General features: G+C 42.0%; 2 protein-coding genes and 1 long non-coding RNA gene across 3 annotated transcripts; 2 read left to right on the top strand and 1 right to left on the bottom strand.

Moving 5' to 3' along the window:
- The first annotated feature begins 1,360 nt into the window (after nt 1-1,360).
- Nucleotides 1,361-3,152, top strand: LOC111592835. The gene is made up of 2 exons (XR_002751000.2): nt 1,361-1,502; nt 3,092-3,152. It is a non-coding gene; the product is annotated as an uncharacterized LOC111592835 (long non-coding RNA).
- Nucleotides 3,153-3,215: 63 nt separating this feature from the next.
- Nucleotides 3,216-26,062, top strand: LOC111592834. Its single transcript, XM_023305258.2, has 5 exons — nt 3,216-3,306; nt 23,459-23,650; nt 24,433-24,849; nt 24,914-25,168; nt 25,247-26,062. Exons 2-5 carry the CDS (start codon nt 23,628-23,630, stop codon nt 25,509-25,511), a joined length of 960 nt encoding a protein of 319 aa, XP_023161026.2. The 5' UTR covers nt 3,216-3,306; nt 23,459-23,627; the 3' UTR covers nt 25,512-26,062.
- Nucleotides 25,606-27,459, bottom strand: LOC111592833. Its single transcript, XM_023305257.2, has 2 exons — nt 26,353-27,459; nt 25,606-26,290 (listed from the first exon to the last, which is right to left on the bottom strand). The coding sequence occupies exons 1-2, from the start codon at nt 27,391-27,393 to the stop codon at nt 26,072-26,074; spliced, it is 1,260 nt and encodes a 419-aa protein (XP_023161025.2). The 5' UTR covers nt 27,394-27,459; the 3' UTR covers nt 25,606-26,071.
- Nucleotides 27,460-27,978: the final 519 nt, after the last annotated feature.

Below are 27,978 nucleotides of genomic sequence, written 5' to 3' on the forward strand. Positions count from 1 at the left end.
TGTTACTGGCAGTTGTGGTTTAGTCCATATTTACTATATAGCAATCGATATATTTACTATATATCAGTAGTTGATCTTTTTCTAGCTGTCTGAATGTCTGCCTCTGTCTGTTCATCTGTTACTCTGCCCATATCGATAACAAACAGCTGTAGATATATCATGAATAAACTTTAATACACTCTTAAGGCAACTTCCAGTAAAAATTTGCAACGAAGTGAAGATAGTATACAAGTATATAAAGTATTAAAATAAAAAGTGGAAAGATCGATCCGTAACCGATCACCGATCAGCATAATTGACATTTAATAAAAAAGCCCAGCTGCCCCATTGAATTATGTGCTTTTCCCTAAGAAAAAGAAAATCAAAAATAGCAGAATATTTCAAACCATATTCGCTTTATTACCAGTTCGTCAACTGCTGCTCTAATTTGGTTAGTCTACACCTACAAATATCGATAATTCCTATCGATAACTTAATTGGCAACCAGTACAATTCCTCACTCTATAAGCATATCCCTTAAGAAACCTTTAGGCACATCTATTGTCTAAACACCATAACATGCAGTCGTGCATACCCGCTTGGCGCACTTAACACTTTCTTCTTTGCGGTTTTTGCGAGCTGCCCGCGAGCTGTTCGCATAAATTTGAATGCGAATTTTTATTTACATGTCAGCAGCTAGTGCAGTAGTCACTGATGCTGCAGTAAGCGGCAGCAAGTGTGGCCAATATTTAAAATATGCAGCACACACACACACACACACACACACATATGAACACCCACACACACCTGCATGGAGAGTCTGTGTTCATTATCGATGCCATCCGCTGGCACTTTCCGTAATGACTTTGGCCCAGCCAACGATGCAAATTAGGCGTTAAGGCTGACAACGTTTTTCCACAGCAATGGAGCCTGCCCCACCTGCCACGCGTTGCAGTCACGTGCGGCAGCTGGTCGAGTCGTTGCCACGCTGACAACCAGAGCGTCTAATGAAGTGGCCCGTGTTCCGGCGCCTGCGGCAGGGCGTGAAAGGTAAGTTCTGCCAACTGCCACTCCCCCTCCCTGCACCGCCCCTTGTGCTGCACGTGTTGCAGAACTTTCGGTTAACGGTTATTAAATGCAGTTTGACAACAAAATGTGGCAGCAAAAGTGCAAAGTGCAGACCCAGCGACGCGCGCTCTCTCTCTCTCTCTCTGTCTGTCTGTCTCTCTGCCTGCCTGATCTGGCTCTCTTACGCTTGCTCTCTGAGTGTGGCTCTCGCGCTCTCAGCCAGCTCCAAAACTGGTTTTGTGCTCAGTTTTTAGACCAGTTTAGACCAAACGCAGGTGCGCTGCGCCCAAGCGCCGATCAGTTCGAGCTGAAATCGCGACGCGTTCGCCACGCAGCCGCGCTACACTAAAAAAAAAATTAAATAAAAAAATTAATAATAAAAACCGAATAAACTCGAAAAAAAACTGAGCAAGCAGCAGCAGCAGCAATATATTCAACTATTTTTAGCGCATTACGTGAGTGTCATACGAATTTGGCAGCTGAGCGAAAACAACAGAAATGTGCTAAATAGTGTACACTGTACTACAGCCCGAAAATCTTTCTAACAAGCGCTGCCCTTTGGCTATGTATGTGCGTGTGTGTCTCTGAGTGTGTGTGTGTGTAGGCGCATAACTCAGCTTGAGCCAGGCCAAAAAAAACCTGCTGCTATTATTAGCTTAAGCCAAGATTATGGCCGATTTGGCTGAAAAAAAACAGCTTGAGCTCGGCTCTCTTTGCCCATTGTTGGCTGGCTAAAAGTGCCTCTGCCACTGGCACTGCCTCTGCCCCGCTGTTGCCTCTCTTAATGTTGTGTGAAAATCTGCAACGCCTTTCATTCATGCCAAACGATTATATCACACATATGCATGTGTGTGTGCGTGTGTGTGTGTGTGTTGGCTGTCGTTTTGGCCAGAACCAGTAAGGCGAAGCATCCACACACACGCACACACAGTGGCATAGCTAGGCAGACACCAACACAAATATTTTTGCATAAATCGAGACGTCATTGATACATTATTAATGCATATTCTCGTCTTTACAGAGATCTTTTAGATACATAATAAATATGTGTATATTAATGTGTGTGTTTGGGTCGATTGACTGCTTGACTAATTGATATTTAATGCCTGAGACAACCCGTTAAGCATAAAAACCTAAATTCTTAGCTACAGTTAGTTTATTTTAAATCAACTTCACGCTGAGAGTTTGCTTTAGTCTTTTTTGTGACACAAAGTTGAAAATTGATTGAGCCGAAGAAGATTTGGATGTTTAAAGCAAATTCCAGGCATTGCACCAGGCGCCACCCACTGCATAATACTAGTTCTCGGTTAAGAAAGAGTTAAATCATACGTTAAGAGGGAGTCCGCAGTTACTTTGCTGTCCAGCACTGCACACTTAGGCAGTAATACACCTAATTAGCACCCAATGTGCGCAGCTTTTACTACTTTAGTCCTGGTTTTTCTACACTAAATTATATTCCGAAAGCAGATATATATATCTGCTCTAGCAGATATAGTAAAGTCGGATTTGCCACGCTTCAAATTCATAACAGTTCAAAGCACGCGGCTAACAATGCTTCAATGCGGCAGGCGAGCATTGCACCCACCCAATATACCCAATTCACTTTGTGTACAACTCTAAAATGTTGGCAGCATCTTAATTTAATTTAATATTTTTCAAAAGACAATGTCAAGTCACAACTTTGCTGTTTTATGTGTCAACAGATGACATAAGCCATATAAAGTTTTAACAAGATCTTTAGAGGGCATAGAACACGCCAGGAAAAAAGCTAAAAAAAACTCCGTTTCAAAATACCTTGTGAAAATGGATTTTCGTAAACGTTTTGCACAGTTTGCAGCTAAGCCACTTGAAAAAATGGATGTATGGATATGAATGAATGGCATAAGCCAGGCATAAGCGCACTAGCACACAGCATATATATATATATATATATATATATATATATATATATATATATGCATATATATATATATATATATATATATATATATATATGCATATATATGCCTTTATCTATAAATTTGTTTATTTTTTTGTACAACAGACGCCAGTGAAGTGACAGTGCAATGAAATGTGTGCAACAGCTATAAAAACAACAACAACAACAACAACAACAACAGCAACAGCAAAGAAATACTAACAACCTGTCGTTGTCGCTGGCAAAGCGTTAACAATAAATAAGCGAAACAATAGCAGCAACAGCAACAACAGCAACAACAACAATAACAACAGTTGACTGTACAACAATGAGCAGAGAAGGTAAGCCAGTTTTTTTAGCCCACAATCGTGCATTGGTATACATTTATGCACAAACAACAACAACAACAACACACACACACACACACACTTAAGCCATCCACACACGCTTCAAACATTTGCGCATTTATTGCCATTAATTTTATTTAGCTTTAAATGAAGTGCAAGTGTCAATAAGCGCTAAAAATACAAGCGCATGTATCTATAAGATACGTGCGCGCTGTGGGATATAAACTGCAAAAGCTGAGCTTTTTAATGATATACAAAGACTTAACAATACAATGAGCTGCACAGCTTATGAATTAGATCATCTATCAACAGCAAAGCGAACTTTAAGATGCAAAATGCCTTAGACATAAATTTAGTATCTATGAGATACTTTTGAGATGCAACTATCAAATACATAATTTAAGAGTGGCGATCTGTGAGATAGATTCACTCTGAGCAGATCTCAGATAACACTTGATAACACTATCTAAAAAGCTTATAAAAATAACCATGACTTCCCTTTGATATATTAATGATATCTGAGATGATCTCAGTAACACTTCAGAGCAGAATCTGTAAGATAAATAGCTTATGAAAAAAGGAACTTTGAAATATTGATGAAATCTGAGGTGATCTCAGATAACACTTGAGAACACTATCTATGTAAAGCTTATGAAAAAACAGACTTCCCTTTCATATATTCATAATATCTCAGAAAATCTCAGACAACACTTCGAGCACAATCTATAAAAAAAGCGAGTAAGAATCAAATATAATAAAGAGATGTTTTAGCCAGAAGTTCTATTAATCAAACACTCTATAAAGTTATGCAGCCTATAAATCTTCAGCTCTAAGCTAGAAGGTCACGTGCTTGAATTTCCTACATCTCTGGGATAAACGCTCTCTGAGCTAAACACTTCATGGCATAAGGTCATGATGCAGCTGCTCATTTCCGCAGCTCTTGAACTCTGAACTGCAAAAGTGTACGGCGTGGGTGTCGAAAAAAATAATAAAAAAATGTTTAACAACAAATAAATGAAACTGAAACTGAGACTGAGACTGAGACTGAGACTCAGACTGAATTCTCGCATTTGGTTGACCGTGAAAAGTCAAAGACGCAGCCGAAGCTGTTGCCTTTTATGAGCATGATTCAGTTTTTTTTCAGTTCAGTTTATTCTCTCCGTCTCTTAATGTTTTTTCTTTTTTTTTTGGATTTCTCGTTTGCTTATGTTATTCGGCAACGATTTGTCAGCGCAGCGGAAATCCAAGCAGAGCCAAATTAAAACTTGAGTGCAGGAAAATGTTGTTTAGTTGGCCAACGCATTTGGCCAGTTGCATAGGTCGCTCTAGCCATTTTCATAGCTGGTCCAAGCCATTTGCTTATCGATAATTATCGAAAATACCATTGCCAAATCAGTGCAGACGAGGAAATTAATTGGCCAAGCACAACGGGCAATGCACCTATACGAAGTCTTAGCTAAGCTCCAAAGAGAAACTCTGATTTGTTCATTAAACAATTTAATTGTGCCTTTATCCAAGAAGTAAGAATGTTGCATTCGGGCGACGAACTGATCGACAGTTGAATGTACTTAAAGATCGATGATTTCTGATTTGACAAGATACAAGGAGTGGGAGGAGTGTGTAGAAAGTGAATGGACAGACCGACGGAACTGACGGACTGACCGATGGACGGGCGGACGGATCGATAGACAAACGGATTCATATAAAACGAATAGAAATGTTAAAACCCGAAGATGATATCTCTACCTTTCATCTGGGGATTCTCTTTAGTTTCCGAAGCCCAGCCCGGAATGCAGCTGTAAGTCGGAGTTATGTACCGTAAGAAATGACGTGACTATGTCACAGCTAATCTATTTATAATAAAACTAAAACATCCACAAAAGTGAGCCCAAAATCAAATATACGAGCTCTTACTTAAGATATTATCATAATCTAGCGTCTCATCTGAAAGACAATGAACGCATTACGGAATCTACATACATTTCGAGAGGTTGTCGTTATTGTTGTCTTGTGTCTTGTCGCTTGCTCTCAGACAGTTAGCTTTTCACTTCCCAGACCCGGTCGGACCCACTGTGCATAGCAGAGAACTGGATTTGGCTTCTTTTTTGCGTTGTTGTTGCCCCTCGATTTTTTTGGAGTAGTCGCAGCGCACAACAAGGGCCGCTGGCGATGTTTATGATAAAAAGAAGTCAGCGATGCTTGGCGCACGCCATGCCGCATGCCCCGTGCAACGTGCCCCCAATTCCACATTGCCCAAACCAATAGCAGACAATAAAACGAGGGAGAAAAGAATACAGACAAGAGCTGATCTGCCTAATGATACCCTGTAATTTGATTGGTGTTTATAAGGCCAGAATTTTGACTCTTCTTTCACTATTCGATTATTCATCGATCATATATCCATGTCTATCTCAGCGCGGCAAGCTTAGTTGATATAGAGAAGTACATCACATCCTTTTCCTCATTTATTTTCTCTACAGGGTATATCCACGAGAAATTTAAAACCAACGCCAACGGCACAAAACTATTTTATTCCGCTGATGACAATGTTTTGATAGTACATAATAATTTTTGGCTTTTATATATATATTTGTTTTGGGGTCAAGTCGCGTTGGTAATTGGACGCAGCGTCAATTAGTGCAAAAGAGCTGCAAATTTGGTTGACAGTGCATGCTGTAGTCGGGTACTCCGTTGCGTATGTGCAGACAATGTTTTGCGACAATTCAGCTTCAGCTGCAGCTTCAGTTTCGGCTTCGGCTTCGGCTTCGGCTTCGGCTTCAGCTTAAGCGACCAACAAGCAACAACAATTGACAGGGAAAGTTACGTAATAGTGCGGCATGCATTTGTTGTCGTGTTGTTGTTGTTGTGGCTATTTAAGACGGGTTTGCAACAGATACTGTTGCAAGCGCACAACGCTGCGTATGCGCATTATCATCAGCTTGACACGAACATCAAGCGTTGAAGTTTGTTTTAATGCAAATGCGCCAACATCGAAATATAAAATAGAAACTCGTAAATCAATCAACGCTAATCACCATTCAATCGGGTCTGAAGAGCAATATATATATATATACATATTCGCATTAGCTTGGGTAATCAACACGTTGCGCGCTCCTCAACTATAATGCGAGGCAAGCCATAAAAAAGACGAGAGCTGCTTATAAAATGATTGCTTATCATCATCAGCTCAAGTTGCCATAGCAGAACGATAACTATAAACGATACATACAATTGTATAGAGCAGGCATAGAGCAGTATGTGAGCTAATTCCTGGCCTTTCAATCGATAAACACTGATTATTGATCGAGCCAGAGCAATCAAAGTCTGAATATAAGCCATATATCTATATGACATGTACACAAAGTAAAGATCGATTTTATGAATTTATCGATTAACTACTTAATAAACCATATATCTATATGACATGTACACAAAGTAAAGATCGATTTTATGAATTTATCGATTAACTACTTAATAAACTAGTCGATTAGACTTCGCTTATATTTGTCTAAATTCAAATAGATTTTTATGGTAACTTTCATTTGACATTTGAGCGCTGCTTTGTGACTCGGCCAATTGAAATGCACAGATGATGCTGACGCTGATGCTGATGATTTCATCACGTAATTAATATCTCGTGTCATTGCAAGCCAAATTACATAAGTTGCAACTGAAATGCCAGCAAATGCGACAAGTATGGCATATTGATAAACCAGATATATATATATATATATATATACATATATGTATATATGCACGTATGTATGTATATGCTTATGGTATATTATGGTATATAAATTTATATAGCTATGTTTGATGATGGATGTAGAGATTATAAGATATACCTATTATATGGATTACACATTATCTGTAAATATCTACGTCTGTATGTATATTAATTCCCAGCCTCAGTTTTTTCTCTTAGTTAAATTTATAATTATTATAAACAAAGGCCGGAATTAAAATAATTCACAAACAATCAAAAATTTAAGAGAGCAAAAAAAACTATAACAAAACGTTTCCGGGTGCCGTTGACTGAATACCCTGGCAAATGAGTGTCAACTGAACTACATACATATATTTGCATACATCAATAGTGAATTCTACTGTTGGTACGTATCAGCTACATACACACGCAGATAATTCCTGCATTGTCCATTTCGTGACTTAATTATAATGCCATATGTTAGCGCTGAAAACAAAATCTCATGACTTTGGCAAACACCAGCTTTTTGCGTCTCAATTGGAGTAAACAATAGCAGACATACATAAGTACGTACACACACACATTCACACACACAGAGTCAAGTCTGTCATATAGTTTATGAATAACTTGCGCTAACAATTCAATGCCCTCTCGAGTGAGTCTCTCGTCTCAGACTCCCCCTTCCGCGTCGCCTGTTCGAATTGTGATGTAATTGAGGCAGATGAAACTTGTTTGGAATGCCTTGCACAACCTGACAACTCTGACGATCCACACTTGACATTAAGACAACTCCAAATCTACGCCCACCAATCCATAGCTGAAGCGTTGTCGACACGTTGCCAACTACAGCTGGCAAATTATACCCACCTCTCAGTCTGCAGCTGTGAGTGTGTGTGTGTGTGTGTGTGAGTTGAGCAAAATAACAAATATTATACAATAATTACTACAACAATCATAAATGGCTACACCCTTTCCATAAATCGCTGTCTGATTTACCCGCCAGAAGACCTTGAAGTTGGCGAGAAGTAAATGTGCTCGACAGGCATATACCCTGTAAAGAGTTGCCTTTTGAATAAGACATACATGAATGAGTGTTCCCTTGTATATGTTGATGTATGTAGTTGATGTAAAGGTGATGATATAAGTACACATATGTAACGACACTATGTATGAATGCATATATGTGCATATCTATAAGAAAGAATATTTAGCTGTACATATGCATAGAGGAGTGCATGTCTATGTAAGTCCACATGTGGGATGTATGTACAGACACCTGTAAAATGCATGTATCTATGTACTGCGCATGTATACATACTTACATCCATTCGTATATTCATCCATACAAACATTAAAACTTCCATGCATTTATACGTTCATACATCCTTCAATGCAACCATTCATCAATACAGCGATTCACACATTCATGCATACATCAAACTGTACATCAATTCGTACATCTATTCATACACACACCCAAACTTAATATCCATTACCTTAATATCCATTATTAATATCCATTCATTCCTCATGATGCATATTAATACAGTGATTCATACATGCATCCATACATCCATTCATACATCCATCCATATATCCAACTATGCATCCATCCACACATACATCTATTCATCCTCATTTACATATGCCCGTACATCTGTTATCTTCAGTGTCTTTTCTAGCAAAATGGTAACAGGAAGTAAAATGCCAGACATACATCACGACATCTGATGTAACCTTTCTCTTGGTGCTATGGTGCCATACATACAAGCATCACATATGATGCATTTATGTATGTAAAGTATATGCATTGAGTTCTGCTGGCACACATTGCTCACAGACTGTTTATGTGCATATGTGATGTGCATATGTGATGTACATAAGTGATGTACAGTACATAGAATGGAATAGAAACGAGCTGCAACACATTCCGTGTTTGCTTTAACTGGAAGCCGTTTGCAATTTTGTTATATTAATTAATCGGATTGGGATTAGAATATTTGCAGGCAGCAAACGACTATCAATTGGGCAGCAGCAGCAGCAGCAGCAGCAGCATTCTGGTCGAGCAGCAGCTGCGCTGCTGAGCCGTAGTCAAACGAGCGTGGGAAACTTTCGCAAATTGGAATTGGCCAAGCCGGCCGGTTGGTCGCTCGCTCGGTCGGCAGGCTGGAGGCAGCCAGCATGAGTTTGCATATCTCTCAGGCTCGCATTGGCCTCCAGTTGATTTTTAACTCTTTTTTTTTTTGCTGGCATCAAGTGCAAAATGCTGGCCAAAAAAAATCAAACTGTCGGTATTGTCAATGTGCCGTTATAGTTTGCAATTAAAATATTTTTTGCATGCAGCCAGAGCATAGCTAGCTATGCAGATGCATATGTTTGCCTAAAAACAATTGAGACTCTACTTGTTCACTTATTTCTTTGTTTTGTTGCATTTGTGGTTTCAGCTAGATATATGACTGTTCACTTCAGCGAACATTTACTGTACAGGCAGACAAATAAATGCCGAAAATATTCACATTTTTCTTCTGCTGCAGTTGAGAAAGCAATAGAAATGCGATTTCATCTAAGCAATGGAGTAAAGAAATTTGTTTCACATATGTGAGCACACGTCTGATAGATAAGCCCACACGCACACACACATATGCAGTTATATATGTCACTTGCAGCCTACCTGCACAACTGTTGTAAAAGCACTTGTTCATAGCTGAGTTATTCGCAGTCGAAAAAACAAAAGTTATAACGGTCTTGCCACAAGAACAAACTAGACTCTCCGACTGCCGCCTGCCGCCTGCCGCCTGCCACCCACGTCTACACACTTTGCCGCCCACACTGCTTGCCACACACGCTGCCAGCAACAGTAACTGGCCATAAATCCGCCTGAGCTTCGACTGTGAACAGGTTTACGTGCAGCTCCCCAACTCCCCAACAGCTGCGCCGCCCGCCTCTGCCACATTTCTAATGCGCATTGTTTTTGGCTTTGCCGCCTGCCATTTAGACCGTGCGGTGCGAGTACTTAAGACCGCTTGCCAACAATTACCGTTAGACTGCTTGGTGCACCTGTAAGTGAGGCACTCGAAAAGATCTCTTATCAGAGTTCTGGCAATTCTAATTGTTGTGCATGACTTGAAAGACTCAACTATCAGCAATTAAGTCAAATGAAAATTCTTATTACTTTTCAATGATAAAGCTGCCACAGCCTTGGCACGAGTACAGCCAAGCCAAGTGAGAATACGAAAAAAGGTTTATCAAAAAAGGTTTATCAAAGCTTTGATATATTTTCGGCTTAGAAATAGATTCCATTCATATGTTAAGACGAACGGAAAGACGAAAGAACAGACGAAAGTATAGACAGACGGCAGAACTAACAAGCGCAAGGACGGAAGAGCGGACAAACGGACGGATATATATATATGTTTTTGATACTAATCTTGATAATATATATATTTATGTATAAGTTAACTTATAACACTTAGTTAGCTTATAACACTTAATGTAAGGTATTATTCAACACTTATTATCGGGTGCTAGACAAGTTAAGGAACAGCCCTGGCAAGGGCAACTCTACTTACGCCGGTGAGGCTATGATTTGTAAAAATATAGATCAGTCTCGTGTTTTAACTCGTACTGATAGGACATGCTAAAAATTGGTGTCATATAAGTAAAACTAAAAATAGTGAATATAATAAGAAAAACCAATAAAATTAACTGTTTCGATTATTCAAAAAAGAACAATTAAAAGCAGGGTTAAAAAGCGTTCTTCCAGTAAACCGCTTAAATAAATATTCACTCCGTCATTTGCTCGTTAAATGGCTTATTTCATTGTCTGAGCCCGAGGCCAGCAATAAGAGGCACAGTCGCCTCTCAACCTAACTTTCAGTCACCACAGGACTGGAAAACTTATAATTGGCGCCCAACTAGTGGTCGGACTCCACAACCAACAACAATTAAGACAGCAGCGCGGGAGCTGCAATTGACAGATCTTATAAAGGGATTTTTTTTTTTTTTTTTGTTTGTTTTGTGTTAGTTGAATCTTGTAAGTGGATACTCTAGCCAAAATTTTTCTTCAAACACAAAAAGTGTTAAAATTTATTTTATAAAAAAATAGCTAGGACTAGCGAGTATTTTATATTGCAATTGCATGTAAAAAAAAAAAAAAATTAATGATCAGAACCAAGTGAGAGTGACTACTTTGGGAATTTTAGTGGCAGCAATTGATCATTCAGATCGTCAATAAAATTACATTGTGTTACTTTCTGTGTGTCTGAAGTTGTGCATGCAGTTCTCGTAGTTCAGAACTGCGACGTAATTCGACCCATCTTCTGACGGCCCGTTTTATTTTTCGCGACCACTGACCTGCGCATGTCTCGGTTCAACCAATAGAGAAACCCTCGCAGGCAGTCTAGCGACTCAGATTCCGACTGTGCAGTTCTCCCACCATCAGGTAGAATGGATGTAGATCAGCTTACGGAAGTAATAAGGACGGCTATCAGCAAAGCTTTAGCCGAACAGGCTGCTGTAAACCAGCAGAGGGAGCATGCATTGACTCAAAGAATTAATGAGTTAGCTGAACAAATAGCAGATGCATCCCCATTAGTTAGAAGTTCTTTTTTGAAAATGCTGAAGACCAGACAAAAGGCCTTTGCAGACCCAGACGAGACGTTGCCGTATAACACATCAGTCGTGGCTACCATTAGGACCATAGATGAGCAACCGATCTATACCAAGCTTTACCCATATCCAATGGGAGCGGCTGATTTCGTTAATAAAGAAATCAAAGATCTACTAAAGAATGATATAATTCAAAAGTCCGTCTCTCCCTACAATAACCCAATATGGGTAGTAGACAAGAAGGGCACTTATGAAGCGGGCAATAGGAAAATGAGGTTGGTAATGGACTTTCGTAAACTTAACGAAAAAACCGTGCCGGACAAATACCCTATGCCAAATATATCAATGATATTGGGGAATTTGGGGAGAGCCAAATTCTTTTCAACATTAGACCTCAAGTCTGGTTATCACCAGATCATACTCGCTGAACGCGACCGTGAAAAAACCTCTTTCTCTGTGAACGGGGGGAAATACGAGTTCAAAAGACTCCCCTTTGGATTAAAGAATGCAGCAAGCATTTTTCAAAGAACCATCGACGACATACTGCGAGAGCAGATTGGCAAATTTTGCTATGTTGATGTCAATGACGTAATCATCTTTTCAGAAGATGAGGAATCCCACATTAAACACGTGGATCGGGTCCTAAAAAGCTTATACAAAGCAAACATGAGGGTCTCCGTCAAAAAGTCACGTTTTTTTAAGAAAAGCGTGAACTTTCTTGGTTTCGTAGTCACCAGCACTGGCACCACGACGGATCCTGAAAAGGTTAGGGCAATACAGGAGTATCCAGAACCAAAAACGCTGTTCGAGGTTAGATCATTTCTAGGCCTCGCAAGTTATTACAGATGTTTCATTAGGGACTTCGCCGCAATAGCAAGACCCATCTCGAATATCCTGAAGGGTGAAAATGGAACAGTCAGTAAGCATAGGTCCAGAAATATAAAGGTTCAATTCTCTGAAGTGCAGCAGAGGGCATTTCAGAAGTTGCGCGATATTTTGTCATCCGAGAATGTAATGCTCAGGTACCCCGATTTTAAGAAGCCATTCGATCTAACGACCGATGCTTCGGCTCACGGCATAGGTGCAGTTTTGTCTCAAGAGGGTCGTCCTATAACAATGATTTCAAGAACATTGAAGGACAGTGAGGTTAACTATGCAACCAATGAGAGAGAGTTATTGGCCATTGTATGGTCACTTGCCAAATTAAGGCACTATTTGTATGGGGTGAAAGACATTAATATCTTCACTGACCATCAACCCTTGACCTTCGCAGTTTCGGAATCTAATCCAAATGCGAAAATCAAAAGGTGGAAAGCGCGCATTGACGAGTCTAATGCACGTATCTTCTATAAACCTGGCAAGGACAATCTGGTTGCGGATGCCTTGTCAAGACAGCAGCTCAACGCTATAAATGAGCAAGAAATTGAGTCCTGCGCAGCAACGATCCACAGTGAGGTATCTCTCACCAACACCATTGAGACGACAGACAAACCCTTGAACTGTTTTCAAAACCAGATAGTGCTAGAAGAGGCGCGTTTCCCCTTAAAACGAAGTTTTATTCTTTTTGGAAATAAGAAACGCTACTTGATCAGCTATACATGCGTCGAATCGCTGCTAGACGAGCTCGAAGATGTAGTCTCACCCAAATGCGTAAATGCTCTCCACTGTAATTTACACACGCTTGCAATGATACAAGATGCATTGGTGCGAAGATACCCAGCCACAAAGTTCTGGCATTGCAAAAATCGCGTAGTGGACATATTTGCGGTTGGAGAAGGAAGGGAAATCCTCACAGTCGAGCATAATAGGGCCCATAGGTCTGCACAGGAAAATGTTAAGCAGGTACTCTCGGAGTACTACTTTCCACGGATGGCAAAAATTGCCAAGGAAATAGTACAAAACTGCAAAACATGTGCTAGGGCTAAGTATGATAGACACCCCAAAAAACAAGAGCCACAAGAAAAGATAGAAGAAAAGATCAGAAACGCTCAGACGACGCTCAGAGCTAGGGAGAACGCAAAGCGGCAGAATAGAGTCTTCGATGTTGGTGACAAGGATTTGGTCAAGTCCAACCGACGGCTCGGAAACAAACTCACACCTTTATGTGTCGAGAAGGCCGTGGAAGCAGACCTGGGGACCGAGGTCCTCATTAAAGGAAGGGTGGTCCACAAGGACAACCTAAGATGACTCCCTTGTTTTTTTATTACACCTTTTATTATAAGCCGCTAGGCAATTTAGAATAAGTTAGATATAGTTTTTCAATTTACCTTTAGCCACTTGGCATAATTTTTATAAAACAATTTGGTGGCGGGTACACCCGATGCCGGTCATTTAGAGTAGATTAGGTCCACTGAAATGCGACTAATGAATGCCAACAGTAGACGGATAGAAGTAAACACTGAGGTTCAAGACCAGCTTAACCAGTTAACATTTGCTGTCAATGGAGTTCTCGGGATAGCCAAAACTCACAAATTGATTTATTTATTTGAAACACTGAAACACTGTCCAGAAACAGAATGCGGACGATCGAGTTGCAAAGTTTAATGCTTGCTATTACTCTCGCGAAGGCTCATTGTTAGCCCAAACATTTTGGACTCCTCAGATTTAAAATCAATTTGGCTAGAGGAATCCGTCAACACTATACATTTTATAACCAAATTCCCAAAAATTAAAAAAGCCTGCAGAAAAATTACGATTTATCCTGTCGTCCACAAGAACCAGCAACAGCTCTATTCGCCCCATAGTTGGATGCTAAGCCAGAACCACAGCATGCAAATCTACAAGCGGAATCGTTGAGGAAACCCCCTTGTTCACGGCACCACCACCAACAGTAGAAGCTCATCAGCCAGCAACAACTAACGAACTCTTCGCGGCGGCAGAGCCAAGCGACTCTTCATCCATACTAGAACCAAGTCAAGAAATCCCCAAAACACCGCCAACTGCATTAATTCAAGAAGTTTCACAGCCACAGGTTGCTCCAACCGCTGCCCATCTCTGTCGACACCTGCCACAGCTGCCGGCTCATCCTCATCCTCATCGGCAGCGGCGTCACGTCAACTGCAGCTGCCGGCATTGTCGGCAGTTGCCGCACGGCAACAGCAGCTACTGCTGAACGGCTCTCTGAAGAGCAAGACGAAGACATTTCCTGCGTATCGAGCATCGGTGCGCAGCGAGAGCGACGACAAGGAGTACAGGGCGGCTAGCAGCAGCAGCAACACGATACCGACGACGGGCAAAAGTCGGCCAAGATCAGCGGCAAGAACTGTAACAATCTGCTGCACAACGCCGGCAATAAGCTAAGCGTGAGCAGCAACTCCTTCGGCCTATACGCAGCATCTGGCATCATCGCCCAAGAGCCCTGTCTCCAGCAACGGCCATCTGAACAAATACTGCCTGACGGACTTGACGCGCCGCAAGGCCGAATTCAATCGCCAGCTGAGCGCGCCGACAGACTACACACATCACTCGTCCAGTAACGGCTCATAGCATCGCTGGAGTGGTGGGACACAGTCATCACGGCCATCACGGGCACGTGCACGGCCAGTCATCGACGGCGCCAGCCACACTCAAGTCGCTGCAGCTGCACAACTTTGGTATGCATCATCCGATGCCAAGGCCCACGTCCACGTCGTGCACCAACAGCTTCAACAGACGCCACATACGTAGGCGCAAGAGCAAGCTTAGTAAGCGCCTGCTGAACGGCGATAGCGAAGAATCAGTACGCTGCTCATACTGCTCCGTATTGAATGTGAATGAGAACGACTTGCGGATTTCATTCGAGAACACCTGCACCGACTCGCTGGTCACCGCTGCTAATATGCGACCAAGGAACCGAAATGGTGCACTTTGATGATGTGTCGTTGTACGGCACTCCGAAAGAGGAGCCATATGCTGTGCTTTAATCTGCATTGGCTTCACTCTTTGGTGGATCATCGACGCAAAGAAGTCCGCGAAGCACTTGCGAGGAGTCGTCGCTGGAATTGGGTCGGTCGAGGACGACCTTACACTTGAGGGGGGGGGTAGTTAACTTATAACACTTAGTTAGCTTATAACACTTAATGTAAGGTATTATTCAACACTTATTATCGGGTGCTAGACAAGTTAAGGAACAGCCCTGGCAAGGGCAACTCTACTTACGCCGGTGAGGCTATGATTTGTAAAAATATAGATCAGTCTCGTGTTTTAACTCGTACTGATAGGACATGCTAAAAATTGGTGTCATATAAGTAAAACTAAAAATAGTGAATATAATAAGAAAAACCAATAAAATTAACTGTTTCGATTATTCAAAAAAGAACAATTAAAAGCAGGGTTAAAAAGCGTTCTTCCAGTAAACCGCTTAAATAAATATTCACTCCGTCATTTGCTCGTTAAATGGCTTATTTCATTGTCTGAGCCCGAGGCCAGCAATAAGAGGCACAGTCGCCTCTCAACCTAACTTTCAGTCACCACAGGACTGGAAAACTTATAATTTATATATATGTATATCTTTAGCTATAACTAGAATTACTTGTCAACAAACAAAATAATAACTTGAAGTAACGAAAGTGGCTTTGGTTTACACAGAATGCGACTCCAATAAAGCTTAGCCAGCTATTGCTACTGCTCAATTGCTCTGCTACCAAGTTTCCATCTGACATACATATGTACATACGTATACCTATGTACATAAGATAGGTCCATGATTGGTCATGATTCATTAAATTCAAATTCAGTTAGCTTCAGCAAATCTCTAGAGACCGCCCAACTCATGTTGGCTTAGCTTTAATTTAGTTGGGGTTTCGCCTGTTGATGCCACATATTCCACAATCCGTGCTCGTGGCCAATGGGCTCTATGCTTTGCAACTCAATTTTTTTACGGCCAATTGTAGTCGAGGCAGTGGCGTGGTCTAGTCGAGGGTCTTAAAGATCTGGAAAAGTCTTTGATGTTTTAGACACAGTCGGCTTACAAATGTTGGTCGAATTGAAATTAATGTGGCAAACGTGAGGCGCCCTTTACCCCACAGCCAGCAAAAACCTGACTACATCATATATGTGTGCATGCATGTATACATTTGTGTGTGTGAGTGTGTGTGTGTGTGTGTGTGTGTGTGTGTGTGTTTGTATCTTGTAGTACGTTTATCTGCATCTGTGCGCGCACACAACAGCTGCGACCGCTGTCAACGGCTTCATTTTGGCCAGTTGCCACAGTTGAAGTAGAACTACGTCCAAATAGACAGCAAATCCATTGTCTGCCACAACTTGTTGCCGTCTTATACCCTTGGAGAGGGCATGTTAGAAGCAGACCTCAGTAGATGTATCTAGAAGGTATTCTAATATTAACTTCATATAAGTTAACTATAGTAGCACAGCTCCACGATTATGATAACTTTGTCAGATATTGAAGCACATCATTGTGGCTCTATAGAGTCTAGAATATTACTATTATTTATGGCGCTAAAGGATATCCCAATCTTCTATATTATTTTATTATTTTATATTATTTTATATTATTTTATATTATTTTATATAATTTTATATGACTTACAGTATGCAGTATACAGTATGGAAGAGTATTTTGTATTCGGTCCCACATTCTTTGCCCATTCTTCTTAGCTTCAAGTGAGTTTGCAAAAAGCCGAAAAAAATAAGTCAAGGGAAAAGGTAAACCCAACAGGGGAAGGCGCTGGGGCGGCTTTTGCTCGTAAAGCCAACTTTCTCTGCACGAGTGTTGAGATTTAATATTGTTTACTCACAACAACCAACAACCAACAACCAATAACAGCAACAACAACAAACAACAAGCGGCAATTGTAGTTCGCTTTTTGTTTGGTCAGTTCTGCTTCTTCTTTCGTTCGACTAAGCATTGATTTTAATGGCTTACAATCATAAAGAAAAACGCCAAAAATTAATAAAGGAAATACATCAACATATGCACATATATATGTATGTGTGTGTGTGTGTGCCTGTGTGTGTTTCTATGTGTATGTTTTTTCTATCACTCAGATCGCACTTTCCTTGCCCTTTGCAGCTTATGGGGCACTTGGCGTTTATTAAGTTTGTAGCCGTTACCGTTAGCAATTTTTGTTGTTGTTGTTGTTTGGCTTTTATTTTAGCCATTTCGCTTGCCCAAATAGATTAGCGACAGCCAAGAGAGACGTGAGCTAGCATTTATGGCTAGAAAGTGTTGTATTGCAAGTGTTGCTGTTGTTGCTGTTGGTTGTTGTTGTTTTTTCTGTTGTTGTTGTTGTTGTTGTCATAATGTTTTGGCAAACTGACCGCCCATTTGAATGTTTGAAAGCCTCATGATAGAGTTTGACATGGCTGTGGGACAGTTCGCCCGAGCTAAAGTGTCGGCACAGTGGTTACAGATCGTTAAGAATGCTGATTAAAATAAAATAATAATATAAAATAATAATAAATAAATAAAATAATTTAAAAATATATTAATATTTATATAAATATTTGATATATGATATATGATATATGATATATATATTCGTCATATATTATATGAACTGTATTGTAGCAGGAGAAGTAGTAAAAACAGTCGCAGCATGATGAGTAGTAATAGAATCCATACTAAAAGTAATCTATTACTAGTAAAAAAAGTATTAACAGTAGTAGTAGCAGTAGAAATATTCGTAGTAGTATTTTGTTGTACTACAAATTTAGTCTGGAGCACTGCCAGACACAGCCTTTTCACCACGGTGCAGGTCTCAGAACAGAATTTTAAACGCAGCTCATTTTTCAAAGTTGTGGCCGCTTTTGCCCCAATATGAATGTTGTGCGTGTGTGTGTGTGTGTCTTGTGGGCTATGTGAGTGTTTTTAATAGCTGGCAGGGTTAAAAATTTAATGGAAAAACGTTTTAATAAATCAGTTAAGTGGTCTTGCCGCTTTTTTGCGGCTAATTACACGCATTAGTGTTGGCCAAGCCAATCCAGACTCGGCTTGACTCCCCCTAGACTCTGCTCTTCTTCTCCTGCCATGTTCCATGCGCGACAAGCTGCGTGTTAAGCGTCGCCAAACAAAATGTACTTAGCTGGCAGCTGGACCAATGCAGGTATCTGGACTTGGGCCTGGACCTCGATAGACAGCGCGTAATTTAGCAATTAAAAGCGATTAACGCGCTACTTAAGCGACGTTTTTAACTTCCAGATTGTCGTCGTCTTAATGGCCCACAAGTTGAATCGGCCGTATCAAGTCAAAGATTAGGCCTTGCCCAGAGTCCAATAGAAAAGACATAAAAAATAAATTCACATATAAAGCGTTGCTCCCTAATGAAAATTAACTGGCCAAAATCCCAGATTGAAGTTTCGTCGCGATTTTTTAACTTTGTGGAGACTTTTTCATGAACTAACTTTGACATGTTTCAGTGTGTTTCAATTCCATTTCGTTTACTCTATTATACATGAATACATAATGTGTTTCAATCCCATTCTTCAGTGGCTAAAATATCCTTTATAAAATGCGTAAATTCTATAGTTTATTCTAAAGTTTCTACTTCAGATTTTTGTGTGTGATGTATTTTCATACAAGACCCATGCATTCTGTTCAGTTGAGTGTAGAGCGAGCTTCTTTTAAAAGCAAGACAAGGTATTCTCTGGGCAGGTAGACGAAGGCATGGCAGATCATATAAAATATATATATTTATATGTTATATAATTATATTATATATATACTTATATATATATGAGTCGAAAGTCTAAAGAAAGCGTAAATGATGGGTCTGAGGGTATTTCCTAGTCGGGCACTCCCAACGAGAGCACTCTTACTTGCAGTCATAGAACAAAGAAATATTGCTTAAGCAAAAGAATTATAATAGATTTGGCTTAACATTAATAAGACTGGCAATAGGAGAGACGGTCTAAACTGGGCCCAGAACTCGAGCCTGGCTTGAGATTAAGATTAATAGAGTTATTATCAGAGTCATTCATAATTATTGAGTGCAATTTGTTGTTGGTTTTTCAATGTTGTTTTATGCGCCTTTTTGGGTCAACTGCAGTGTTGGGCCTTTTGCATTTTGGCCAAGTTTCGTGTTGGCATGTGAAAGGCGATTGTCGATCGGAAAGTGGCGAGTGGCGAGTGGCGAGTGGCGAGTGGCGAGTGGCGATCGGTGGCTCCAGTTCTGGAGTGAATGCCTTGCACCAGTTTATGTGGGTTAACTGGGCCGCCCCATAAATTGCGCGCATAAATGAGGCGTGGCTGGGGGAGAGGCGTACAACTTTCTAAACAGCGGCATGGCTCGGTCAACCTTTTATGACACTTGACCACAAAACTGGACTCGAACTGTGGCATGCATTCTTGTGGCAATTTCAAGCAGCTTTTCTCACCTGCCACACACACCTCAGCACAGACACAGAGACACAGAATGCAAATGGCAAACAAATTAACAATCCGTTTCAACTAGATTTCGTTTCGTTTCGTTTCGTTTCGTTTGGCTTTTCGTAACGACTTCCGCCGACTTCTTTTGGCTTTAACCCATTGTTGGCCTCACTGTTTCTGCGGCCGGAAGCGCAAGTGCCGTTTCGAGAGCGAAAGTTGTGAAATCCATCAGAGAAGGCGGCAAATGTGTAAATCATGCAGTAACTGGGCGAATGCCAATGCCGATGCCGTTTTTATTTTTACGAGCCATAAGCCAAGAGCATTACCTGGACAGGTGCAAATGCACATATACTACCTACATATGTGTATATTGTATATAAATTCCTTCGGCACTCGCCCGCATGCTTTACGGCTTATTTATGCTGTTTATGCAGCGTTAAAGGTTATAACACATGCCAGAGGTTTATGCGGCGCCAAGGTAAATATGAAAGCAAACACATTTTAATGGCATTCCATTTATATTTACATTGGAGGAACAGCGCTCCAAGGCTAACCTAACAAAACACAAAACCCCAAACTGAAAATAAGAAAAATATACCCACATATATACAGCGAGAGAGAGAGAGAGAGAGAGATGGAGATGGAGCGAGAGGGAGAAAGAAAGCCGCATAAACAAATCAAGAAATGTTCAAATGCCACGCATGGGAGTTGCAAAAAGGCTTTTGATGGCCGACAAGTGATAGAAATGGACACGGCTGGAGCTAGTTTCTAGTTCCCCAACATCATCATGCGGTTGCTCGTGCCCCTGATGATGTTGATAATGAAGTTGTTGCTGCCAATGGACCACACACTCACGGCCTGCCAAGGGCCGCAGTTCGATTTTTCATTTGACAATGAAGGCGACGCCCACACCATAAATGTCCCAAGCAGCTGTCTCTAGTGCGTGTGTGTGTGTCTGTGTGTGTGTGTGTGTGTGTGCGCACTCCCTGGACACTAAAATCTCAGCAACGAACTTGAAACTTTTGCTTGGCCTAGAGCCTAGACCAAACCCCCAACTGACAATTGTATCGCGATTCACCGCCAGGCAAACAGCGAAATACACTGCAACAAAAGTGAAAAACTGAAAACTTCAGTTAGCATAATAAGTGGGCTGGGCAACTAGACCAGCGCCAGCCCCAGCCCCAGCCCCAGCCACAGCGGTGCATCTGCTGCCACTCGCACTCCAGTTCCGAGACCTGTCTTGGCCACAGCCCATCAACTGCAACAACGACACCCTTTAATTGGCCTAATCGCCGCAATAACTCAATTTCTTATCAGCAACAACAGCAGCTGAGGCGATAATTATATTCAGCTGACCAACTAGCTATACCCTATATACTTATCTCTGCTAACAGTCGACTTCTCAATGCACTCACTCAAGTGTTTATAGTGTCATCATCATCAGCTCTACTCACAGCTTAACCAAGCGAAGATTCCTCAAGTAAAGTGATGTATGAATGTATGAATGCATGAATGCATGAATGTATGAATGTATGAATGTATGAATGTATGAATGTATGAATGTATGAATGTATGAATGTATGTATGTATGTATGTATGTATGTATGTATGTATGTATGTATGTATGTATGTATGTATGTATGTATGTATGTATGTATGTATGTATGTATGTATGTATGTATGTATGTATGTATGTATGTATGTATGTATGTATGTATGTATGTATGAATGAATATTTTGATGTGTGCATGGACAGATGTTTCGTAGTATACCATTTCGATATCTCCTGCTGCCTTACTATGTGATTCTCATCAATTCATATGTGGCTTACACACTCAAGGGAGTTCGTAAGGTATCCTCGCACCATAAAACCCATCAAGGCAACGGCTTTGGAGCTCAGTTTCCAAAGTTAGGGTATTAACATGTAATAAAGTTAAAGTTGTAGCTTATAGCATTGCAGCTGCAGCAGGGAGTGGTGAGTGGGGTTTGGGCTGTGTTGTGTGGGGAGTCGAGGTGCCAACGAACACGTGGAGTGTGTCGATGTCGTCTTGGCTCGAGTGTCGTCCATGTCCCTGGAAAGGTAAATGCTAAGCCAAAGCTACGTGACCAAGTGACAAATTGCTGGCAACTGTAACGACATCGACTTCAAAATTCGTGTTGCCCTGAACTTGAATGATATTCGAGTGAGGTGCGGCATGCGTGCATGCCACGAGTTCGAACGTCAGGATGTGCCCGACCGACTCACACACACACACACACACACGCAGTGCAACGAACTGCACATCGAATGGGATTGTCCAGTGCTGGGTGCAGCCTTACAGCTCCAACCGTCTCCAGCCGAGCAATCGCAACTGAAATATAGAATGTAGCGCTCCTAAAAACGCATGTTAAGGGCAAACCAAAACACAAACAATAATTAGCTGTGATTGACCAACAGATACCCTGTAAGTAGCTACGAGTTGTTGTGCTTCGCATTCAGCTTAGAATATTTTAATTTTTTTATTTGAATTTAAAATATTTAACTTCAGTTCAGTGCATCTCTTATGGCTCTCCAGACAGACTTCCCAACGTATTTAGTATATCTTATGACAATTTGGAAAGGTTGATTACAAAGTAATATATTCCTTACATCAGAATGATATAGAGGAGTTTGTATACCAAATTTTGGGTATTCGACTTTTTTAATACTCGAGTTATATATTTATGAACTTCCGTAAAGTGCTCAGATTTAGGATCTTAGCAAGCTCCAGCTCTTCCAAGTTCTCAGTTTCCAGCAGGCACAGCAAGCCAATATAGCCCATTTGCACACACTCGCAATCTCTACAGGGTATACCAAAGTAATCAAAATAATAATAAAAAAATTTATAAAGCTGACATTTAAATCGGGGCGTGTTTTGCCTTATCAAGTAGCAGAGTTATGGGCTGGCTGATGCGGGCTAGCGACTCAAAAGCCTTTTGCAATTTGATCGCTTATCGGGCATATTTATATGGGAGGCTTACCACTCTCTCAGCCCCTCCCACTCTCTCGCTCTCTCTCTCCTTCTGAGCTGGAGAGAGCTGAAAATATTGTGAAGCATTTAATGCACTTAGAAAAGTTTCGCTTAAAGGCAACTTGTTAAAATGTTCGAGTTAATTAAGTTTTGCGACTCTCTTTAAAACAGAGAGAGAGAGTGAGAGAGAGAGAAAGGGACAGAGAGATAGAGTGACAGAGCTTAAACAAAGCTCTTCAGCATAACCTCAAATTTGATAAACTTTTTACTAATTTGCTGAGCAGCAACTCAAAGTTGGCTATCTTCGGTTGGCACAGCTGCTCAAATTGAATACGAATTGTGCACCTAACGCTTGTTAAATATAGTTTGGCACACACACACGCACGCACACACGCACACCTGTTTATACAAAACGCAGTCATAACTTTTTGCACACTAATTAAAAGTTGAAAACTGACTAATTTGCAAGCAGCCAAACGCCAGTTAATTGCAACGAATCTCAACGTCTCTTTTTTGTTGTTTCTGATTGCTTCGCAGGCAGCCGCAGCTATCGTGAGACTTTCTAGAGACAACAACGGTCGGCAGCTGAGCAGACAGACCCACAGAGCAGACCAGCGGCCAGAGCCAAAGTCGAGCTAAAGCCAACGCCGAAGCCAAAGCAGAAGCCGAGCAACTGACAAACGGAACAGCACAGAGATCAAGTAACATGCACGAGCGACGCGTCAAGAAGTAAGAACAGTTATTCAAATCAATATATCAATGCTCAAGTGTCCTACAGTGGGAGATAGCCACAAGAGATTGGATATATAATGTAGGAAATATGTGAAAGGAGTCGAACAGAGAGAGCAAAGAACAAAATAAAAGGGTGAAAGAGGAGGAACGAAAAAGAGAGAGAGAGAGAGAGAGAGAGAGAGAAATGTAGAGACAAAAGTAGTTAAAGACACGATGAGATAGATAAAGAGAGACAGGTAAAGAATGAAGCAAAAGAGACAAAGACAGATAAAAAGAGAGAGTGGGTGACTAGGGAGTTAGAGAGAGAAAGAGAAATAACGAGATACCCAAAGAAAAGAAAGAGCAAAAGAGTGGAAGGGCAAAGTGTTGCATGGAAAGAGATACAGATCATAAGAGAGAGACAGATATTGAGAGAGAAACAAAAAGACAAAGAGAGAGTTAGATACAGAGACTGTGTGAGAGAGAGACACTGAAGCAGATATAGAAAGAGAGCCAGAACAGAAGTTGGAGGGAGCGAAACAGATGGAGACAAACAAGCTAAGAAGACAAGACAAGGACAGAGAGCAAGTGAGTGAAAGATAGACAGAGAGAGACAGATATACACAGAGTAGTAGAGGCAGACAAATTGCCAATGAAGGAAGGGTAATTGGCTCAGAGCAAAAGTGCAACACAATCAAATATATATATATATATAAGATATATAATATATATATAAATATATATAAGATATATAATATATATATATATATATATAATTAATACTCTGCCAAATTGCACAGACTGAAGGGCGGACATTATGTGGCGACACATGGTCGACTCACGCCCGATCCGCCGTACGTGCACTCGAACCGCGGCTACTCAACGGACGGCGACGACTCGCACTCTCATCGGGCGCACTCGGAGTATACAATCGCGCACGAGCGCATCTCGCCGCAGTCGCAGTCGCAGTCGCATTACAACTCGTCGCGGAAGACGCGCAATGGGAATGGACAGCAACACCTGCAGCACAGCTACAGCCACAGTCAGATGGGCCTCTCCAGCTCGCCGGACAACGGCGGTCCTCGACCGCTGAGCGGACCGCCGCCCACGCGCCAGCCGCCGCGCGCACCTTCAGCGCTGAGCTACGATCAGGCCGGCGATGCGGGCAGCGACATCTATGTGACCAGTGCCGCCTACAAAGCGCCCTCCGAGATCAGGTGAGTGGCGAGCTAGCCACCAAAGTTGCTTCCAGTTTGATAACCTTGAATCGATCCCTTTTAGCCGCTACAGCCAACGTCCAGTTTCACGTGGAGCACCGCGCAGCGTCTACTCGGTGGCCAGCACCGCCAAGACGGGCCGCAGTGGGCGCTCGACCACGAAGCGTGGCGCCAAAATCGAGACGATGTCAGCCCCGAATCCCTTCTGCCCGAATGTGAAGGGCGTCTGTTGCCTGATGCTGCTGCTCAACCTGGGACTCATTCTCGTCACGCTGGGCTTCGTGATCGTGGTGCAATTCTACGAGCCCGTCTACGTCTGGTGAGTGTGTCTCATGCCCCTGACATCCGGCAAAAGCCAGCTCATCCCTGTCCGTCTGTCTGCCTGCGTGCTTTACAGGATACTGGGCATTATATTCCTGATCTTCGGCTTCCTCACGCTGGTCGGCTGCATGATCTACTGTGTGTACGTGTGCCGCGATGCGAAGACGCCCTCACAGGTGCGCAACGAGGATCTGTATTGGACGCGCCATTGGCAAAAGAATATTGGATATACGCCGCAAGAGATTAACTACAAGGCGGACAAGTACGATGCCTACTCGGATCGCTACTCGGTTAGCAAGCTGAGCGGCAAGTATTCGGATCGTGAGAGCCAGCGCTACTGAACGGGCCCAGCCGATGCGGGAGCAACTTACTTAACTGCAAAGCGAGGGCCGACCGATGAGTAGCTGCTGCTGATCGATAACAAATACTCATTAGCCCGTGCCCACGCACCAGCAACATAATCATAATAATCATAATATGAAGAAGGAAGCAACTGGCGCAACTTAGACACACCTACACACACACACATATATATATATATATATATATAACTAGATGATAGTCTTAAACGGTTTATTAACAAGGCCTCAACGTACCTGCTGCAAGCTGCTTGCTAGTTTGTATGTTCTTAATCATAAAGAAACACGCCCACACACACACATACACACATACATATATATATATAGATTCATGCATTTGTATGCTACGTGGAAATACAATTAGAACCTTGGAATGCTGCCATATTGTGAGACAGTTGAATAACTTCGTACATATCTTTTTTGCTTTTAGTCTAACTGAAAACCTTTTACGCTAACCTGTGCAAAGCAAATAATGAAACAACCAGAAAAGAAGAGAAAACTTAATAAAGTGCAAAAACGTAACAGAATCAAAATTGCAGTCTTCAGTCCTCTTCGACTTCGATGCCGAAGATGTCGTGCAGATCCTCGTTAGTTAAATAGTTGGCATTGAGACGTTGATTCAGCGTGTTCAGAGTGCGACTTATGCTGCGATAATAATCAGTTATCATCTCTGGCTCCAGTTTGTCCAGATTGTTGTGATCGGGGACGAGGAAGAAGGGCACATGCTTTTTAGCCAGCCCTTGTCGCAGCTTGCCCAGCATCTGCAAGAAACACAGGGTAGAGCAGGCCAATACTGATTGGGATCGAATCAGAGTGGACGTACGTGTATTAGAATTTGGCCTGGCGCCTGGTCCCACTGCGTTGAGTTCTTCCGCAGTTCATCCAAATAGATACTCTTCAGCAGGTAGCTGTACAGACCGGGCATCTGGTTGGCATTTCGCAGAGCCTTCATCAAGCGCAACGAGTCCTTCAGATTCTGTCTGTCGTGCAGCTCGAGGCGCTCCCAGTGTGGGGCACAGAATATGAAGGATCTGGAGTCTTCGGGCTTATTGGCATATTTGCGTGGCACGGCAAACCAGCTACGTCCACCGTTGCGCGGCTTCTGCAAGCCTCGGGGCCATTCGGTTGCCTCGAACTCGAAAACAGGCACAAAATCAAAACTGATCTGCCGCGAAGGATTACGCCGTTCGGTGGCCAGCAGTGTGTGGGCCACGACGCTGCCTTTTGCCTGGTATTCCATGCTATAGACGCGCCGACGTGTGCAGCGTATAGCCTGTAATCTCGGCATAATTGCCTCAATGCTCTGGCGAATCCATTTTTGAACTGCCTGGCGATTAATGAAGTAGCCTTCCCCTCGATACTGCGCCACACACGGATGCTTGCAACGAGAGGCCCGCAAAAAGATGTAGCCGGGTTGATCGGGCACGAGAACGGGCTGAAGGTCAATGGGCAAACGGATCTTGACATGCATGTCGAACTCGTCCGGCAAATGGATCCGAATGCCATCCAAGCAGCTGCCGCCCAAGCTGAGGCCTCCAAATGCTTTCCGGAACAATGGATCGTAGTCCGCAATAGCGGTTATAAATGCATTCTCTATGACCTGAGCATCATGGCAATAAGTACGTCGCGCATTTTCTGGAAATGCAATTTGCTCCAATGCGTATTGAATACCCTCGCCAAACGTGAAACAGCTCTCGGAATCACTTGTGGTGTTGTCCTCGGAATCACTTGTGGTGTAGTCCTCGGAATCACTTGTGGTGTAGTCCTCGGAATCACTTGTGGTGTAGTCCTCGGAATCACTTGTGGTGTAGTCCTCGGAATCACTTGTGGTGTAGTCCTCGGAATCAGTGTCACTACAACTCATTCTTTCTGCACTTGAAATAGCAATGAAACAACTTCTGGGATTCACAAAATAAAATTATGTGTTAGCGTTGCCAGATGGGCTTGAGTGGCTCGATCTTATATCATAACTATTGTGGCAGCGCCATTTATGTTAAGGTGAAAATTTGGTGGAGCGACAGAGGAGCATTCTGTTATCTAGCGATGCTTTACTCTCAGAACATCAAATCTCTGGTTTACAACTACAAACGAGAACATTTCAACTGAGCTTCTACATCGACACTCATGTAGCTGTAGTTAATATCTTTCAATATTACAATTTACTTGTATAGCTGCACTGCTTATGCCAAGGTGAAATTCTGGAGGAGCAAACTGTTACAAGGAAGAGCATTCTGTAATCTGACAATACCTTACTTTTAACACTTTCTGTTATTGTTAACTGTAGTAGGTGGAGCATATTTGACAGCGGAGGAGCATTCTGTTAACTGGCGATGTTTTATTTGAGTATTATGTTAGCTATCGTTGTGTTAACTACGATATGGTGCGCCATTCCGCGCCACCTATTGTTCATTATTTTGCCAAACACAGAGTTACCTGATCGGCAGCCCCA

This window comes from Drosophila hydei, unplaced genomic scaffold (assembly GCF_003285905.1).
Source record: "Drosophila hydei strain 15085-1641.00,03,60 unplaced genomic scaffold, DhydRS2 tig00000243-arrow-arrow-pilon, whole genome shotgun sequence".
NCBI lineage: Eukaryota > Metazoa > Arthropoda > Insecta > Diptera > Drosophilidae > Drosophila > Drosophila hydei.